Raw genomic sequence first — 21,429 nt, 5'->3', positions numbered from 1 at the left:
GAAAATGCCTGTAACACAATCAAGCCTATCAAAAGCTTCAAATACCACTTTCATGAACTCTGCAATGGCTGATATTGTACTTCTTCCACTTATGAAACCAAGTTGTGCTTCATTAAAGAGGTTGCATTTATTCATGTAACTTATCTATGCCTCTTACATAATTGCTTCAGTCATTTGTGAGAATGAAGACAGCACTGAAACTGGACTGTAGTTTTCAATGCTTTCAGCACTACCTGGGCACTATTTGTGATTGCCTTAGTTACTCTGGAAAAACACCTGAACTAAAGGATTCATTTATTGTGTTTGTTAATGGGGCTTCTATTCTGTCTTTACATGCCTTCAGAACAGACAGGAAGCTCATCTATGCTTGCGTACTTCTTATTTTTTAATTGATGTACTGTCTTCCTAACTTCAGTCTCTGTTGTGGGAAACAACATTATTTTCCTTGCTACGTAATATGTAAGTCATTGTGGGTGCTACATGTGTCTGAGGAAGATTTTGCTGCAGCTTCTCCTCAGTACCAGAAAACAATCATTTACAAAATTTGCTAATTTCTGAGGACTATCTATTATGCTACCCCCATCTTTCATTTGTATATTGTTATACTTGCATCTATTTTTTCCAGTTTCTTGTTTTACAAATCCCACATCACTTTGCTTTGCTTTTATTTTCTGTATTCTACATTAAGTTCTCACTGAATGATTTTCTTGCCATAAGTACGTTCCTGTATATTTTTTTATACCTGTTACATTACTCATGGAACTGTGGGCTAGGGCAGCACTTTTGCATAGACCTGAAAAATTTAAGTGTCCATGAAGACGTTCTAATATTGGCAGTTATCCATCTATTTTCCACAGCTGCTAGTTTTAGAAATGCTGCTTCAAAACTTAATTTAAACAATGTGCAGAATTTAAAGAACTTACATCTATATTGCTTCCCATGTACACTTCATCCCATGTTTGATCTGCCAATGCCCTGGGAGAATTATGTGTCTCATGACCTGAGAAAATTATTTTGTGGGCTTGCTGTCATGCAGGTTTCGCCAAGCCTGTCTTTAGCTTCATTATCTGAGAATGATCCGAAAGGCCAACATCTCTTATAAGTACTTTACAATTTTCCATTTCAGAATCCATATTAGCAAGTTTTACCATTTCTGTGATGGCAAAAGTGCTCAAAATTCTTTGGAAGTTATGCTTCTATAACTTTAATTTATGTTTGGTTTACCACTGACATGACAGTTGCTCTCTCTCCATCATACCTTCTCTCTCTCTCTCTCTGTTTGAAAAAGATCTCTTAATATATTGTTTTTTGTTGTTTCTTCTTATTGATTTTTGACTATGAAGATTGTATTGAGCAGTCAGTAAATTGAGCCATGAAGTGGAGCCAAATCTTTCAATGTATTGAACTCAAACAAAACGTGCCATGGTTGAGTGATTTTCAGTGTCAGGAATGTATCATAACAAAAGACAGCCAAAAGGAAATTAAATGGAAGGAAAGAAGAGAAGCAGCTAAAGACACAGGTCTCAGAACGTTTATAAAATGTAAGGTGCATTTTGTTGTTCACTGCTAATTTCTTAGGAGTTCAGCTGTCACTCGAAGGAGAGAGATTCTTGTGCTAAGCACGTACACTTATCAATCAGATCATTATGACCACCTACTTAATGGCCAAAATGTCCACCTCTGGCATAGATAACAGCAGTGGCGTGTCATGGCATGGAAGAAATGATGCCTTGGTAGGTCGCTGGAGGGAACTGGGACCACATCTGCACATACAAGTCACCTAATACCCGTAAATTCCAAGGAGGGGGCCGATCGGCTCTGACGCCACGTTCAATCACATCGCAGATGTGTTCAATCGGATTCAGATCTGGCGAGTTTGGAGGCCAGTACATCAACAGGAACTCACCGCTTTTCCCTGAACCACTCCATCACACTCCCAATCTTGTGACATGGCGCATTATCTTGTTGAAAAATGCCACTGCCGTCAGGAAACGTAATCGTCATGAAAGTGTGCTCATGGTCTGCAATGGGTGGACAATATTTCTTAACCATCGTGGTGCCTTACACAAGCCCCACTGGAGTCGTGGGTGCCCATGTGAATGTTCCCCAGAGCATAATGGAGCCACTGCCAGTTTGTCTTCGTCCTGCAGTACAGATGTTAAGGAGCTGTTCCCCTGGAAGACAACGGATTCACATCCTCTCATTGGCATGATGAAGAAGGTATCAGGAGTCTTTATACCATGCAGTGCCCTGACACTGCACCTATGTCCAGTCCCGATGGTCACATACCCATTTCAGTCGTAATTGCCGATGTCGTGGTGTTAAAATTGGCAAATGCAAGCCCATGATTAGGAGTGTTGGGTGGACTGTGTGTTCACACACGTGTACTCTGCCCAGCATTAAAGTCTGATATTAGTTTCACCACCGTTTGCCGCCTGTCCTGTTTTTGCAGTCTGCCCAGCCTGTGGTGTCCGACATCCTACATGCACCATGCATATGTCTGAGTAGCAGCTGCTATTGCCTGGGTGGGTTTACATCAATAGTAGGTCAGTGGTCACGATGTTCTGGCTGATCACTGTAAGCGTATCAGATACAGAAAGTGAAGTAAGTTATCAAATACAGGGATCCCACTTAGTTTCCTATCAGCATAGCACATGAAAGGAAGGAATGGAGATTGGGGGTTTCACTTCCTGTCAATGATGGGGTAAATAGAAATGATAAAGCACATTAAACTAGGTTACTATGTTGAGTTGTAATTAAGTTGACCAAAGTTTCACTTCTGTAGAAGCTTTATTTAGATTCAAAATTAAAAGTATGTACAAAATATTTACAAGATAATACATTTTAACAACACACTGTGTAGAAAATTACAGTCTTTTACCAGTCATTGTGTCACAAGCAGCTTCCACTTGCCCATAAAAAACCCAGTGAATCAAAATGTCTTCTGTATGGACCAAATATACATCACACAGCAAATAAAAATATTAATACAAAATATTGCTTTTTATAAATGTGGTACGCTGTACACTGTCATACAGAAGAATGCACTGGAGCTCTAACAGAGTGTTTGCTAAGTGATGGAATATGTAACCATTACAATAAAATTGTTATATATGTTTATGATACAATTTAAGGCACTGTTTGCCATAGGTACTTTAATATTTTAATATGATGAATACTGCTGTAAAACAAATGATGGTGACCTGTGGATTCTGTAGGCTCTGAAGGACTAGCGAACAACACACCGATCTGCCGCTCCTTATCCCTGTACTTACCTAATAGCAGAGTGTAGCACTTGCTAACACAGGAACTTTTTTAATTGAATGAGAAGGTGTGACTCTGAAGGTATAAATTGGTATCTTTTTCGGTTAATGCAATTTATTCACAATTAAAGATCTGCATGAGGTTGTTATCATAGTATTAGATGTCATGTTGAGTCACAAGTGCCCTCTGTTATGTATTTGACACAAACTAGGCAGTATAGAAGCATGATTGTATAATAATCGCCTGGTTGGTCTTTGCATACGCAGCAGGTACCCTGTTCATGTAGTTCAATTGAGCCAAATATCTCATACAGGTACTTGCTGAATTTCAAACTTATATGTGCATGTTAGTCACTGCCTCTAGCATCAATTTTCCACCAGGGTTCTAGTCCTGTTTGAAATAAGGCACATTTTCGCCAAAAGAATGGTTTCATAGTACGACTTAGAAATTTGCTAGTTATTTATCACTATGCAAGGTATGCCAGAATGGATCTAAGTTGTATTCAACTTCAAGAACTGATCTAGTGTCAGGGAGCCTGAAAAAAATGTGCCCACTAAAATGCACAACCATTCCTTATGCAATATTGAACCTCCCACCCTTCAATCAACATTGAGGAATCTTGTCAGCATTGGGCTTTAACACATGTCAAGCTGAATGATACACCTCATGCTATGTGTCTGCCAGCAGTCACAGCAGAGGCTCATTTCTAATTTCTTGTGCCTGGGCTAGTTTGGTGGCGAAACATGTATCATAAGTGTTCTAAAGACCATTTTGCTAAACACCACTGTGACAACATTCTGTTATTACTCCAAATGTGACGCGGGTCTGGAAGAGTAGCAGGGATGTAAGCTTCATAGCAGTCTGCATCCCAACACTAACAGAATTTATTTATGCCAAGATGGTGACTACAGTCATAAATTGTCAGCCCCCAACCATGTTTGCCCATCAGATATTATAGGCACTGGAGGGTGCCCTCAGTGAAATTTCTTTTCTATTTTGTGTTTCACAAAAGAGATAAAGACTGCTCAGTGTTCCTCCATCACAGCATGGAAGGTCTGCAACCCTTTCGAAAGGTAACAAAATGACAAACAGAATTTCTGTTATTCTTATTATTAAAAAGGGAAGGAAGATTAGGGTTTAATATCCCACTGATGACTAGGTGATTAGAGGTGGAGCATATGCTTGGATTGAGGAAGGAAATCAGCGGTGTTCTTTCCAAAGCAATTATGTGATTTAGGGAAACCATTGTAAACTTAAATCTGGATGGGCACATAGGCATTTAAACTGTCTTAATCACTGCATCACTTCACTCAGTTTTTGTTGGTGAAAGCAAGCAGTAACTTTAGCAGTTTCTTTGTAAGTATACAAATATTAAAAATACATTCATTGGAAATTTGTGTTAAAATGTTGGTCTAAAAATACTGTATCATTAATATTACAATATTAATAACAACAAATGTATGAAAAATACATAGGCAGTAGTATTGCTGGTGACAAAAACATAACTAGAGTATTTTTGGAAAATATGTACAACTTTTCAAAGAAATTGTTTTTTTGTACATTCTTCACGCTATATTTTTACACACTATATATACAAGTAGGCCATGTCTCTAAAATGTATACCACATAATTCCAATCTTCTACACATCTCACATTCCTGGTAATGAACAATTCTAAACATTTCCAAAATACTTTTCTTCATTTTTTACTCATATTGCAGAAATATCAATGACTCATCACAGACATTATGAAGATAAATACAAAAAAAAAAAAAAAATCCTGTGGAATATATGCAGGTACTTGATTCATGTCTTCACAGTGCAACAACTGCTGAACCAGACATCTTTGAGTTGTACAGTCTACACAGTTACACCAACATAGAATGGTGGAAGGCTTTACTGTGATCTTATTTACAGCAAATAATTCTGACCTTAGGAAAGTGTTGATGAAGTACTTGTTAATGAAACAAAAATGAGAGAGAGCAGTGTATAATTAATTATGTGCAATGTAACAAAGCATCATAATTTTCTATTAACAAATTTTAATGCAGAGCAAGAAAATTATGATCACAGAAACCTGTTGATGAAGTACTTGTTAATGAAACAAAAATGACAGAGCAGTATAATTTAATTATGTGCAATGCAACAATGCATCATTATTTTCTACAAACAAATTGTAACAACTGAAAGGCACCCCACAGTAAAATTCACACAAGCTGTAGATATTTTTTAACCAGCCCTTTGCATAAGATACTAATTTAGAGGTTCCCCATCATGCTGATCTGCATTACTTACTAGCAACCCCACATGTCAGCCAAATTAATAGAAAAAGCATTGCAACATTACTTCAACTACACTGTATGTAAATATGTGGGGTATCACACAAAGTAAATCTTCCCAGAGTCAAGAAGAGGCTGAGGAAGTGACTCCACTTTAGTAACATGAGGAATGTGTAATAACCTTACATGAAATGAACTCAGTTATTCAGCTCGCAAGAAAACGAATATGTAAGCAGTTGTATTGCTGGTAATGTAAACAGAAGATTCAGGTTTTTTTTTTTTTTTTTTTTTTTTAAATATATGGACGTATTATGCGGACAGTATATCGTGGCAGTTGGCTGCGAACATAAACAAACGAGACCTTAGATTTCCAAAGAGGAGAGGAGCATTGCGGAGCAACAAGCCTACCTCCTTATCGAAGGATTGCCAATCCTACGTCTGCTTTCTGTGCTTCCACAACAGCAGAATTGTAATAACGATCATGGGGATTGCTAATTCCTCCTGTTGTAATGAAAGTTGCATTCGAATCCCTTTATGCAGCAGGATTAGTTTCTTCACTCATTTCAAAATTAGAAAAAAGCAAGCCACAACACAAAGCAATTGAAGTATACAAAGCGTTCAGTAGTGGCTATAGTGCAGATGTTTGCTGCAGTCGGCAGTGGTCGTTCAGGCGTGAACTGTATCGGTATCTTACGCGACCGTATTTCGAAACACTCCCCACCTAAAACTGCCACAGTTTAGTGTTCACATCATACCGTAAGAAAATTTGGGTTTTGTAGTGAGACCAATCGTGTCATATAAATTATCAGAGCTGATCAGTGTTTCCAAAGGAATTCAGGGGTTACCCACTGAGAGGAACTGCTGTAGGCACAGTGTATATGGTGGAAATGTAAACTGGTAACAGTCTGGAGTGGACAGCTTTGTGGCCAGGAGCTGTGCTCTGTGCAAGAGAGGTCAATGTCTCGTACAGGTGACGATGCCGTAGGCTGGAAGAGAACCCTCGATGCATCCGAAGGGTCGTGCTAATTCTCACCCCACCAGTGTGTACTACATCCAGAGCCGGGTTTTATACTCCGAGAACTGAAATGTACTGCGGTTATCTCCGTACTTTACTTCGAACACATCACTGGCCGGTATAACGTCGCGCAGTGTAGCGCGGTAGTCGGTAGGTGCATACGGAGGGCCGATCAGCGGTACACGCCGCGCCCCGGAGAAACTCGCAGTGCTCGGGCAGTCAGACCCTGGAGACGTGCAGCGAGCCGGAGGCGGGCGTCCTGGCGAGCGGCAGCGCGTGGTGCTGGTGGGCCTTGCGAGGCGCAGTGAACAGCTTGGACCAGGCGCGGCACGTCTTGCCTGACCACACCCACATGCCCGAGGTGACGCCGACGACGAGCGACAGGAAGAGGCGCAGCAGCGCCACCTCGACGGCGGCGGCGGCGGGCAGCGGCTGCGGCTGGCAGCCGGCGGGGGCGGCGGGCCCGGCGGCGGTGGCGGCGGCCATGCGGCAGTCGAGCGCGTGCAGCAGCGCGAGCGCGCGCCAGCGCGGCCGGTGCCACGACTCGTACAGCAGGCAGGCGAGCGCGCCGGCCGCGGGCAGCGCGTACAGCGCGCAGAACACGCCCAGCCGCGTCATCAGCCGCTCCAGCTTGCCGGCGCCCGCGCCGCGGCCAGCCACCTTGACGGCGGCGCGCACGCGCAGCAGGGCGGCCCCCGCCAGGGCTGCCAACACGACGCCGGCCAGCAGCAGCGCGCCCTGCGGCACCACCACCAGCGCCACGGCGGCCGACTCCGACACCTGCGACCATACGCTGGTGTCAGTCCTCTCACTCATTCACTCGCCGTATTCATCGAGAAGGCCAACCTTCCGCTATGCTGAATGAGGCGAGGTATAAAATATACACGAACGACAAAGAAATATATTTCAGAAACTGAATGCGTGCCATGTATTAATACAACTATCGCTATACGGTACTGCGTTACTAACACACAACTTTGCAGGTATAGCTTTCAGAAATATGGCAGCTGCTTACGGCTGGGAGTGTTGAAGTTTCAACTATTACCTCGAAAACATAGTTACATAGTCATATATATATATATATATATATATATATATATATATATATATATATATATATATATTGTACGTATGTGTCTGCAGTTCAGATGCACACTGATATCCCATCGCCACAGTAATATAGCGCGCCGCCAAAACAAAATACAGCAGAAAACGGAGTGTACTGCTGTAATTGGTTTTCTGCAGTCATATCAGGCCAGTTTACATGACTTCTTTAGCCGTCTGGATTGGCCCCACACTGCTGCACCGTCTCGGTTACGTATCAAACACAATTCTACTAAATAGGACAATATCTAAAATGTTTGACACAACCAACGGCAGTCAAGCCATTGTCACTAAAACAATGAAATTTTTAAAAGGTTACATAACTAGTTTCGACGCACTCAGCCGTCATTTTCAGTTGCAATGACAAACCTGTAAAACTGCATTAATAATTGCAACCCTGTTTCTGCGCATGCGCTTTCTTGAGCATACACCAGAGAGAATTCGCTGGCGATAACGCCTGCAATCGGTTGCTCTGTTCGACACACGAGCGACATGCCAAGTAATTTCAGTCAGTATTTTGAACACTACTGAGCCGTTAAGTTCTACTATAGAAAATGAACTGTTCTCGATCTCTGTACGTCGTCTTATACCTGGAGAAAAAGAGAGAGGATTGTAATTTATTAAACTTGTTTTGGAAGGCTTTCCTTGGAAACTGTTGGTTTCGCTACAGAATATATTACACTTTTCATTTACGACAAGGATGTTGCGTACATGTTTCCATACTGCATTACGCAAATGCCTTCTTCTGTTGACGAATTAAAAGCTTTGATAATGCGTCTAGTTGTTTCACAAACAACTGAACATCAGCAGCTGGAGCCCAGTAGATGAACTTCCCATGAATTTCTGCTTTTCGAGCACAAACTTCGAAAATATGCGCACTATAAAATATGGAAATATCTACGTTTTTAGATTCGTATTCTTTCTTAATATAAATAGGAAGTCCGACTTTAACTTCATTTTTCAGTGTGACTCGTGGTCCCTGGGTAAGTATAAATTCCGAGCAACAGCCCTTATTCCAAGTGGACGTACAGAAATTAAAAAAGAACTGCAGAGCCAGCGATGGATCGCTGCATTCTGCGATTTGCCCACATTCGTAGAAATCGCGCGACATGGCGACGGACTGCTGCATCTGCATTTGCATCCGCATCTACATGTCGACTATCCACCACACGGTATATGGTGGCGGGCACTACCTGATCGCCCTTGTCTGATCTATTCCGGAATCCTGCGTGAGAGGAACGACTTTCGGTTAACCTCCGTGTGTGCCGTAATTCGTCTAATTTTGTCGACGTAGTCATTTTGGGAAAAGTATGAGGGAGGAAAACTTTCCGGAACGTACGACCATCAGACTTTGAAAAACAGACCTCCCTGTGAAGTGCAATGCCTCTATTGTAGCGTCTGCGTGTGGAGTTTATTGAGTATCAAGGTTGAAACGATCCCGTGACAAAACGCGCCGCTCTTCGTTGCATCTTCTGTATCTCATTTATTAATCCAATCTGATAAGGGTGCCAGACTGATGAACATTATTGAAGAAATGGTCGAACAGGTGTTTTGCAAGCCAGTTCTTTCGATGATGAATTGCATTTCTTTAAGATTCTTTCAACGAATCTCAGCCAGACATCTGCTTTCCCTACAATTTGTTTAATGTGGACATTATACTTGAGGTCGCTCCGGATAATTACTGCGAGACATTTTACGGTAGTTACTGTTTCTGGTGTTTTGTCGCCAATAGCGTAATTATTGTAAAGTACAGCAGGCAGCAGCGAAGGATGCCTGCGAGGGGAGAGGTAGGGGGCACGGAAACAACTCTCTTCCGCCCCGCGAAACGGACTGTGTTGCCCGCCTGAAAAATGTTGCCTCGCAGGCAGACTTGATTGTTGGCTTTGTTGCGTGTCATTGCTCGCAGGTTTTCGTCTCAAAGTCCCTTACATTTTTTCATATACAACTCCAGCGCCAAGAGCGAAAATTCTAGCGAAACGTGAAAGCAGGAGTCACATCCACATTAATATCACGGAAGTGACGAGAGAATCCTACCAATAATTAAAACGATAAATGTATAGTAACGAAAAAACACCATATGTAACTCCACAGCAGTGACTGATGCCAAGTACAAACTGGAGTATCTGACCGACATTAATTCGGATGTATCAGTACAATGAAGACGTGAGATGATTTGATGTAGTTACGTCGGTCACGTATCCCCAGGTAAAAAAAAATGGTTCAAATGGCTCTGAGCGCTATGGGACTTAACTGCTGAGGTCATCAGTCCCCTAGAACTTAGAACTACTTAAACCTAACTAACCTAAGGACATCACACACATCCATGCCCGAGGCAGGATTCGAACCTGCGACCGTAGCGGTCTCGCGGTACCAGACCGTAGCGCCTAGAGCCGCTCGGCCACCTCGGCCGGCTATCCGCAGGTGAGTCACACTTACAACTTTCACCTAGTGTCATTCACGAAAATATTTTTGAAACAGCGCATGCCGTCCTGTCTAGCCCACAGGCTGCGAGTACTCTTCGTCTGTTTATTCACAATCGGAGAATGTGTACACTGCGCCCTCATCCCTTCCTCCGTAAACACGTTTCTGTAATTTTTTTACACGCAGCTTTATCAAGTTTTATGAAGCATTACTGAAAAAAAAATATTACTTTAAGGAACTATGTTGGTGACAAACATGGCACACAGCAAATTAAGTGTATCACTCTAGGAAATAAATACAAATTGTATAAAACTTGCAAAAGAACTGAGACTAAAAAAAATCTAATCTAATCTAATCCAATCTACAGCCACTGGCACTCGATGCTGAACGTTGATAAATGTGACGTATTGCGAACGGGGCCTCACCGAGAGCGTGACGAAATAGGCCCCGGTCAAGGGCGCAGCAAGAGGGTCGGGGGGCGGAGGGGGGGGGGGTGGACAAAAAAATGCGAACACCGTGAGAAATGCATGCTTGTACATCAATATCAATGCAGATCAAGCCTGCAGATGCGCTCTTGCATCTGTTGGTGATTGGCACCCCTGCAAAGGTCAGACTCGTTGCAAGTGTCAATCGTGTTTAGAACAGTGCTCTGTGTAGTGCTGATTCCATTACGACGGAGATCAAAATTTTTGGAAATTTGTGGTAAGTTCTATGGGACCAAACTGCTGAGGTCATCGGTCTGTAGGCTTACACACTACTTAATCTAACTGAAACTAACTTACACTAAGGACGACACACACACCCATGCCCAAGGGAGGACTCGAACCTCCGACGGGGGTGGGGGGGGGAGCCTCGCGCGAACCGGGTCAAGACGCCTAAGACCGCACGGCGACGGAGATCATAGCATTCGAACGTGGGCAAATTGTTTGTGGTTGTCTGCATGCTGCTTAGGGAGCTGAAGTGTCTGGCGTTTCCTCAGAGGAACCATATCGAAAATTTATACATCGTATGGGGAAAGCGGGTAAACATCATCCACTCAATCACAAAGCGGACGAAAGCATGTGTTGAGAGATCGTGACAGACGGTCATTAAAGAGGATTGGGACGAAAATAAGGCGACAACAGCTGGAAAAGTCACAGCAGAATTCAATGACGCACTTACGAACCCAGTCAACGCCAAAACAACAATCAAGGGATCTCCGTAAGCAGGGAACTGCAGGGCGAGCGGAATTCCAAAACAACTCCATCAGTCATGCGAACGCCCGAAACGGGCGTTCGCGGTTGCTGAAGGCAGAAAACCTGGGCTGTGGAGCAGTGGAAGAAAGTCATTTGGTCTGATGGGTCTTGTTGCCCACTGTTTCCAACTTCTGCCCGAGTTTACGTCTCACCAGCGAAACGCGGCAGGGTTTCGGTGATGATTTGGACAGCCATACCGTGGTATTCCATGGGTCCCCATCGTTAATCTGCAAGGTTGCATTTAGCGATAGGCCAACTCTGGTTTACGCCAGAGCGAGTTAACCGAGTTGAAAGTTTGCCTACACCGAGTTAGGACGAAAAAAACTGAGATAACATTCAACGTTGTTCTCTCTTCCGCGTCTGCGCAGATTACTACTCAGTTCTGTTTACCAGCCCGAACTTCGCGGTTTCCCGGTGGGTGTTTGCATATTAAGTCACGAGATTGGTTCAAATGGCTCTGAGCACTCTGGGACTTATCATCTATGGTCATCAGTCCCCTAGAACTCAGAACTACTTAAACCTAACTAACCTAAGGACAGCACACAACACCCAGTCATCACGAGGCAGAGAAAATCCCTGACCCCGCCGGGAATCGAACCCGTGAACCCGGGCATGGGAAGCGAGAACGCTACCGCACGACCACGAGCTGTAAGTCACGAGAGTGATGGATACTATATAAGGCGCAATTTTGGTCTTTCGGCTTGTAATTTTGAAGATAAACTTATGAAAAACCTTGAAGATGCTCTATAGATTTTGAGGGCTATCGGGAGATCATGAGGTTGTCAAATGGCTGTTCACGACTATGACTGCATACCGCTCTACATGTCGCTATTTTGACAGCCATTGTTCGATCGTAAGGTTGCCAGAAGCCGGTTCACGAACATGACTGCGTACCGCATTACAGGCCGCGATTTTGGGTCTTCTGACATGAGATTTTGAATACAGTGGTACATCGGGAACCTGCAATGGGTTTTCCGGCGATCTGGAGAGCTTTAAGGTAGCCAAATGCCTCGCGACGAGCGTTAATGGATGCCACGCTACAAGCTGAAATCCGAAAGAGCACTCATGAAACACCCTGAATTTGCTGTAACATTTGGACGGAGATGCGACGATCTTAAGATAGCCAAACGCCTCGTCAAGTGTATGAATTCTTACCGTGCTATAGGTCGCAAAAACACCCGGGATTTGCTGTGATGATTCTGACGACGACAGGACAGTGTTAAGGCAGCCAAATACCACAGCTCGAGCATAAATGATGTAAAGTTATCGCTTCATCTTTGTCACTCTCCGTCACTTTGTACTCATAATTTAATAGATCTGTATTTCCGAGTTGGCATGACGCTAATGTTTTGTATAGATTCACTTTTAGATAACATTTATGAAACGCTTCACGAGTGGATCTAAATAAATAAATAGTAATAATCTAGTGCACTTTTAAAGATCACAATGAGTGACGTCCCGTTCTGTAGGCATAGACTCAACTCGGTAAACTCAGGCCTCACGCGGAACCGGATAGCAACGTGAAAGCAACTCGGGTTAGCAGCATTCTAACTCGGGTGGGCTTGAAATCCCATCAACCCAAGTTAACTTGGTTTGGTAACTCGAGCTGACCCATCTCTAGTCGCATTACTTCCTAGGTGTGACCATTTCGGCTGAGGGGGCCCATCCCATGGCAAAATGTTAATTCCCCAGTGGTGGTGCCGTATTCCAAGCAGACATGCCCAATGTTTACATGGCTCGCACCATCCAGGACTGGTTTTGTGAGTACGAGGATGAATTGTCGCATCTCCCATTCCAACCAGTCACCAGATTTCAGTGTCAGTGAGTCTTTGTGGTCTGCCTTCGAGAAAAGGATTGCTGTTCACCTCCATCATCGTTACCAGAAATTGCGGCTACTTCGCACGAAGACCGGTATAAAGTTCCCCTGAAAATCATACGTGACCTGTATTTATACATTCAGAGCAGAGTGGAAGCTGTTTTCAGTGCCAACAGTTTTCTTACACCGTATTAGGCATGGGATTGTGTTTTTGCTGTTCTCATGTTTTGTTCGCCCTGTTTACATGAGTTCTTCCACCGAGCGTTTCCTCGGCCCGCGAATGTAGCCGCACGCCGTTGTCGTGGCGTCATTTGGTCGAAGTAGCGTAATATACAATCAACTGCTATCGAACAGGGATATATCGCGAACATGATATACGTGTCAAGAGTGCGCTTCCTTCACATAGCCACCGTTAATGCTCAGCAATGGAGTTCTTGCGGTTACTTCGTTCGGTACTGTAGAATGCCAGAGGTCGGCGATGTGGCACCAAAGCCTTCTCATTGCTGGCTACTGAGAACTGAAACGACACTGATCGAACGTAGTGTTGCAGACTGATGATGTCGAGGTCCCATACTCCTCGACAGAGCGTAGGGGACGATGCGGGAGACCCGCGCCGCTCTACTAGGCAGGGTCCTAGTGGAGATGGTTTGCCATTGCCTTCCTCCGACTGTTCCAGACTATTTGGTAGAATAATTAGTGAAATAAAAAAACATCTCTCATCCGTATCTCAACATTGCATCCGACTTTAATTTCCTGTCAGGAATCTCTTTATATTAAAGCGCTGTATCTTATTTTGCAAAATGTGCATCTGATTTTGATACCAAATACAGGGTTATTACAAATGATCGAAGCGATTTCACAGCTCTACAATAAATTTATTATTTGAGATATTTTCACAATGCTTTGCACACACATACAAAAACTCAAAAAGTTTTTTTAGGCGTTCATAAATGTTCGATATGTGCTCCTTTAGTGATTCGGCAGACATCAAGCCGATAATCAAGTTCCTCCCACACTCGGCGCAGCATGTCCCCATCAATGAGTTCGAAAGCATCGTTGATGTGAGCTCGCAGTTCTGGCACGTTTCTTGGTAGAGGAGGTTTAAACACTGAATCTTTCACATAACCCCACAGAAAGAAATCGCATGGGGTTAAGTCGGGAGAGCGTGGAGGCCATGACATGAATTGTTGATCATGATCTCCACCACGACCGATCCATCGGTTTTCCAATCTCCTGTTTAAGAAATGCTTCTGCTTTAGCCTTTTCCGTAAGATTTTCCAAACCGTCGTCTGTGGTACGTTTAGCTTCCTGCTTGCTTTATTCGTCGACTTCCGCGGCTACGCGTGAAACTTGCCCGCACGCGTTCAACCGTTTCTTCGCTCACTGCAGGCCGACCCGTTGATTTCCCCTTACAGAGGCATCCAGAAGCTTTAAACTGCGCCTACCATCGCCGAATGGAGTTAGCAGTTGATGGATCTTTGTTGAACTTCGTCCTGAAGTGTCGTTGCACTGTTATGACTGACTGATGTGAGTGCATTTCAAGCACGACATAAGCTTTCTCGGCTCCTGTCGCTATTTTATCTCACTGCGCTCTCGAGCGCTCTGGCGGCAGAAACCTGAAGTGCGGCTTCAGCCGAACAAAACTTTATGAGTTTTTCTACACGTATCTGTAGTGTGTCGTGACCATATGTCAATGAATGGAGCTACAGTGAATTTATGAAATCGCTTCAATCATTTGTAATAGCCCTGTATAGCAGAGCCATTAATAAAGCGCAGCTAGTTAGCGAAACAGCTGTTTGAAGTGCCACGCAAAAGAGCTTATGATAAGGCTTGACACCGCTTTCCATTTTCATATTTTGAAAGTACACTATTTTCAAAGCAGGGGTTAAGACATGCTTATCCAATCATTGAGGAGATTTATGACAATGATGAGGACTGCAGTACCTTGTGAACGCAGTTTCAGCGAATTAAAGATTACAACACTACTTAAAAGTCGAGTATAGCTGAAAGCACATTGTCAGATTCAGCTGCTATGGCAAACCTGACTTCAATACACAGTCTACATCTACATCAAGCGTGTACCCTGTACCAGTGAAGGAGTTTGCTTCGCCAGAGCGTGAAAACGAGAAATAAAATAATGATAGGAAACATACGTCGTCGAAGGGATATTTTCTCAACTGTTAATTATAGCGTGTTTGCTTTTATTTCTAATTAATTATTTATGCTCTATTAATTTCTTATGACAAACAAAATCTGTTAGTTATTACACGTAATACTGAAGTCAGTGTATAGTAGCTGTTATAAACAATAAGACAGATCTTTTACTCTCAGTTCTTTGGCAAATTTCATAGAATTTGTATTTATTTACAACAGTCATACATTTAATTTGTTATGTGCCGTGTTTTGCAACGATGTATAGTAGCTGCTACAGAAAAATACAGCCAGTGGCTGTAGATTGGATTAGATTAGATTAGTTTTTCATTCCACAGATCCATGCTGAGGAGATCCTCGTGGATGTGGAGCATGTCAATATATTTTTTTTAAGGTGAAATAACAATACTAATAGTATGAACATATATAATACATCATTCGTTTCTATTTAAAAAAATTCTTCAATGGAGTAGAAGGAGTTGGCCACTAGTAAGTCTTTCAGGTTCCTTTTAAACTGATCTTTATTTGTAACTAAATTTTTTTGTGTTTGCTGGCAAATTATTGAAGATGAGTGTTCCTAAGTAATGGACCCTTTTTTGAGCTAAAGTAAGTGCTTTTAAGTCCTTGTGCAGATCATTTATGTTGCTGGTATTGTATGTATGAACCGAGCTGTTTGTTGGAAAAAGAGATACATTATTTAGGACAAATTTCATTAAGGAGTAAATATACAGAGAGGCAGTAATTAGTATACCCAGTTCTTTGAATAGGTTTCTACAGGACGTCCGTGAATTTACTCCACAAATAATACGTACTACACGCTTTTGGACTCTGAAAACTTTTCTTTGACTTGAAGAGTTACCCCAAAATATTATACCATATGACATTATGGAATGAAAGTAGGCACAGAGTATGCAAGCTATTTCATTTTTATGTCGCCTATGTCAGCTAACACTCGAATTGCAAATACAGATTTGTTAAGGCGTTTCTGCAGTTCTGTTGTGTGCTCCTCCCAACTGAATCACCGATCGTATGTAGCTGTTGCACGTGCCGTTTGCGGGGCGCTTTAGCAACGTCGGCAGCCAGGTGACCGCTGGCGTGGGAGACCAGCCTACGGACTACAGGTAGGCGGCGGCGACGGACCTGGCAGAGGCCGGTGAGCTCGTCGGCGGCGACGTGTCGCAGCAGCAGGGCGGCGACGGCGAGCACGGCGGGCAGCGCCCAGGCCGCCAGGTGGAAGTAGGTGGCGAGCGCGTGCAGGCTCTCGCACGACCACTTCTTGGCGGCCGACAGGAACCAGCAGGCGGCCAGCACCAGCCACCACGCCGAAGACGCCAGCGAGAAGTAGTAGAGCGCCAGGAAGGACAGCGTGCACGCGCCCGACTCCAGCCCGTCCGTCGCCACGTGGCCCGCGCCCGCGCCCGCCGCCGCCGCCGCCGCCGCCGCCCCCAGCGCCGCCTCCGGGGGCTGCACGCAGCTGAAGGCGGCCGCGCCCAGCGCGCCGCGCACGATGTACCCCAGCGCCAGCAGGTTGTAGCACAGCGCTGTTCCAAACACAAACACACACGCGCTATAGCAAAACTCTGATAAAGGGACAAATAAGTACGCAAAAAAAAAGAATACAATGAAGCAACTGTCCGAATGATACGTGGGACGGAAATCGGCACATGTGATGTACATGTACAGACAATCAAATGATTACAATTTCAGATAAACTGGACGATTTATACGAGAGAAACAGGTTCACAAATTGAGCAAGTCAATAACACTTTGACCCACCTCTGCCCCTTATGCAAGCAGTTACTGAGCTTGGTACCTGCTCCAAAGACGTTGCAGTAGACTTCGTAGTTGTATCAATACGTACTATTGCAGCAGTCATCCAACACTGACCAACAGGATTATCAGTAACAGAAAATGAAAAGTCAAAACGACCTCCTCGAAAAACAGTCCGCCCTTTCAACACATCAACCAGAACGGACGAACTGACGTTCATACTCTCTTCAGCCTCGACGTCCAAAATAGACTTGTAAATAGTAGGCCTCCATCGGAAGACACGATATCCTGCGACGAGGCATCCTGTTGGTCAGTGTTGGATGACTGTTGCAATAATACGTATTGATACAACTACGACGTCTACTGCAACGTCTTTGGAGCAGATACCTCCTCGAGATGTTTTGGGTTATCGGACGTTCATGACTACCATGTCGCAAGTTCGTGGTGTTGGAGAAACATCGACAAATTTTTGTATTGATAAGCCATTGTGTCTAAGGACTAGGAAATCTTGTAAACTGCCTCATGATGACAACATTTGTTTGTTTTTTCGTGGCCGTGGTGTAAAAAAATGGTTCAAATGGTTATGAGCACTGACACCTGAGAACATCTCAGGTCATCAGTCCCCTAGAACTTAGAATTACTTAAACTTAACTAACCTAAGGACATCACACACATCCATGCCCGAGGCAGGATTCGAACCTGCGACCGTAGCAGTCGCGCGGCTCCGGACTGAAGCGTCTAGAACCGCTCGGCCACAGCGGCCGGCGCCGTGGTGTAGATATGAAGTGTAAATTTGTTGGCGATATGACTCTATATAATAGTATGTAATAAAGTATGGTACATCCTGTGAACGCTAGGCATAGAGCCTGTATCCTTTAAAACAAAAAATACTACACATTGATCTTGCCAAAAGCCGAGAAGCGATTCTTCTTAGTGTTTTAGCTCTCTGGGGCACCCTGGGATGCTCTCAGTGTAGCCTAAGATAGATCTGCGCCCGGCTGCCGCCGCGCCTAGAGCTATTGATTCACAGAGTTGTTGGATGTCGTGACAAATTCTGTCCAATTCGCGCATTACATCGTTAAAATCCCAAGATGGCTGGAGGGCCCACCTCATAATGCTACAAACGTTCTCAGATGGCGTGAGATGGGCGACCATGCTAACCAAGGTAGAGTTTGGCAAGCACGAAGACGAGCGGTAGAAAATCTTGCCGTGTGCGGGCGGGCATTGCGTTGCTGTAACGAAAGCCTAGGATGGCCTGACATGAAAGGCAAAAAAGCGGGGCGCAGAATGTCATCGACGTACCGCTGTGCTGTAAAGGTGCCACGGGAGGCAACTTAAGGGCTCCTGCTATGATCATCACTCTTGGTTTTTGGGTCGTATGGCAGGCGATACTCCCTCTTTTTTCTATCCCACCTCTGTCCAGGGCGCCTCCAGACACGTCTTCGGCCTGGAATCTCGAGCAGTAACTGTCTTCAGTCATGAGTCCCGGTCCGATTTCGTCCCCGATGACCAGGCAAGAAGTGTCTCGAGGCGCCCCCACGACAGTGGGATACCAACATGACTGTTGCCCTCCATACGGCCCGACAACCAGGAGCGATGATCTGGGGTGGGGTTTCTTTTCACAGCAGGAGGCTTTTTGTTGTCATCTGAGACATCCTTAAAGCACAGCGATACGTCGACGATATTCTACAGCGTCGCCCTTCATGGCAAGCCATCATGGGCTTGCGTTTCACCGAGATAACGCACGCTCATACGCGGCGGGAGTCTCTAGTGCTTGTCTTCGTGCTTGCTTAACCCTATCTTGGCCAGCGACGCCGCCAGATCACCAACTGAGAACGTTCGGGAACATTAAGGGAAGGGCCCTACAACCAGATGCTAGGGATTTTGATGATCTAGCGCGCCAGTTCGACAAAATTTGGCACGATATCCCTCAGGAGGGCATCTAACAACTCTGTCAATCAATGCCAACCCAATAACTGCTTGCACAAGGGCCTGAAGCGTACCATTGCATTACTGACTTGCTCAATTTGAGTAGCTCTTTCACTTGAATATATTATCCAATGTTTCTGAAGTTGTAATACTTTGCTTCTCTCTACACGTATGTCGCATCTACCGATTTCCGTTCCAATAACTCCTTCGTGACGCGTCTTTCTTTCTTTTTAAGCTTATTTGAAGATATAATCAAGGAGGTGTGAATGAGATTTCTTTTCAGTTTAGATCACAAATAATCATCCTCAGGCTCAGAAACCCAATGTGTTAACTAACATGATATCGCAAACGACCATTCCGTGAGCAATTAGAGAGTCAAGTCATGTCCCTACGTGTCAGGATACACGTCCGGAGATGTGGTATTCAATCCTGAATCCTCAGTCCGTCCGCTCTTTCTGTCAGTAATGATCTGTGAACTTGAAAAACCCAAGTTACACCGCAGATAAAACCAATGTTCTTTTCCTTCAGCTATCTTCATTGACTTAAAAATATTATATGCAGTGGATTAAGAATCACGAAATGACGTCACTTTGACCTTTGGAGGAGACTGATGAATGTGATAGCCACAGAAATCGTAGAATTCATAATTAAAACTGAATTCTGTAACTTTCATTACCTTTCGGTTTTTCACCCAGATGGTTTCCTTCGCTTGGTATGGTATACTTATCGATAAACATATTTCAAGCAAAAATTAATACAGGGTGAGAATTAGTGAACTACACTCCTGGAAATTGAAATAAGAACACCGTGAATTCATTGTCCCAGGAAGGGGAAACTTTATTGACACATTCCTGGGGTCAGATACATCACATGATCACACTGACAGAACCACAGGCACATAGACACAGGCAACAGAGCATGCACAATGTCGGCACTAGTACAGTGTATATCCACCTTTCGCAGCAATGCAGGCTGCTATTCTCCCATGGAGACGATCGTAGAGATGCTGGATGTAGTCCTGTGGAACGGCGTGCCATGCCATTTCCACCTGGCGCCTCAGTTGGACCAGCGTTCGTGCTGGACGTGCAGACCGCGTGAGACGACGCTTCATCCAGTCCCAAACATGCTCAATGGGGGACAGATCCGGAGATCTTGCTGGCCAGGGTAGTTGACTTACACCTTCTAGAGCACGTTGGGTGGCACGGGATACATGCGGACGTGCATTGTCCTGTTGGAACAGCAAGTTCCCTTGCCGGTCTAGGAATGGTAGAAAGATGGGTTCGATGACGGTTTGGATGTACCGTGCACTATTCAGTGTCCCCTCGACGATCACCAGTGGTGTACGGCCAGTGTAGGAGATCGCTCCCCACACCATGATGCCGGGTGTTGGCCCTGTGTGCCTCGGTCGTATGCAGTCCTGATTGCGGCGCTCACCTGCACGGCGCCAAACACGCATACGACCATCATTGGCACCAAGGCAGAAGCGACTCTCATCGCTGAAGACGACACGTCTCCATTCGTCCCTCCATTCACGCCTGTCGCGACACCACTGGAGGCGGGCTGCGCGATGTTGGGGCGTGAGCGGAAGACGGCCTAACAGTGTGCGGGACCGTAGCCCAGCTTCATGGAGACGGTTGCGAATGGTCCTCGCCGATACCCCAGGAGCAACAGTGTCCCTAATTTGCTGGGAAGTGGCGGTGCGGTCCCCTACGGCACTGCGTAGGATCCTACGGTCTTGGCGTGCATCCGTGCGTCGCTGCGGTCCGGTCCCAGGTCGACGGGCACGTGCACATTCCGCCGACCGCTGGCGACAACATCGATGTACTGTGGAGACCTCACGCCCCACGTGTTGAGCAATTCGGCGGTACGTCCACCCGGCCTCCCGCATGCCCACTATACGCCCTCGCTCAAAGTCCGTCAACTGCACATACGGTTCACGTCCACGCTGTCGCGGCATGCTACCAGTGTTAAAGACTGCGATGGAGCTCCGTATGCCACGGCAAACTGGCTGACACTGACAGCGGCGGTGCACAAATGCTGCGCAGCTAGCGCCATTCGACGGCCAACACCGCGGTTCCTGGTGTGTCCGCTGTGCCGTGCGTGTGATCATTGCTTGTACTGCCCTCTCGCAGTGTCCGGAGCAAGTATGGTGGGTCTGACACACCGGTGTCAATGTGTTCTTTTTTCCATTTCCAGGAGTGTATATGAAATAAAATTGTCATAACTTCTGAACGGTATGCGTTAGGACGTCCAAACCGCAGGGTTGACCGCGAGGCATCATGGTAATTAGTATGCGTCGTATGGTTTGGTTTAGCGACGAAGGGCACTTTCATTTGGATGGGTTCGTCAATAAGAAAAATTCGCGCATCTGGGGGACTAAGAATCTGCATCTCTTTTCTCTGTGAGGTTTTGGACGGATTAAATAAAAGGTTGCGAACGTTAGGTG

General features: G+C 44.9%; 1 protein-coding gene across 1 annotated transcript in view; it reads right to left on the bottom strand.

Annotated features, from left to right (window-relative positions):
• Positions 1-2,771: 2,771 nt before the first annotated feature.
• Positions 2,772-21,429, bottom strand: part of LOC126456480 (frizzled-9-like) — a 239,945-nt gene continuing 221,287 nt past the window's right edge. The window contains exons 4-5 of the mRNA XM_050092231.1: positions 16,425-16,825; positions 2,772-7,337 (exon numbers count right to left, since the gene is read on the bottom strand). Coding sequence (XP_049948188.1) covers positions 6,777-7,337; positions 16,425-16,825 — 962 coding nt within the window. The 3' untranslated portion in view covers positions 2,772-6,776. The remainder of the gene's footprint in view (positions 7,338-16,424; positions 16,826-21,429) is intronic.

The sequence above is a fragment of the Schistocerca serialis genome, chromosome 2 (assembly GCF_023864345.2).
Source record: "Schistocerca serialis cubense isolate TAMUIC-IGC-003099 chromosome 2, iqSchSeri2.2, whole genome shotgun sequence".
Classification (NCBI taxonomy): Eukaryota; Metazoa; Arthropoda; class Insecta; order Orthoptera; family Acrididae; genus Schistocerca; species Schistocerca serialis.
This window is presented reverse-complemented; position numbering and strand designations above follow the sequence as displayed.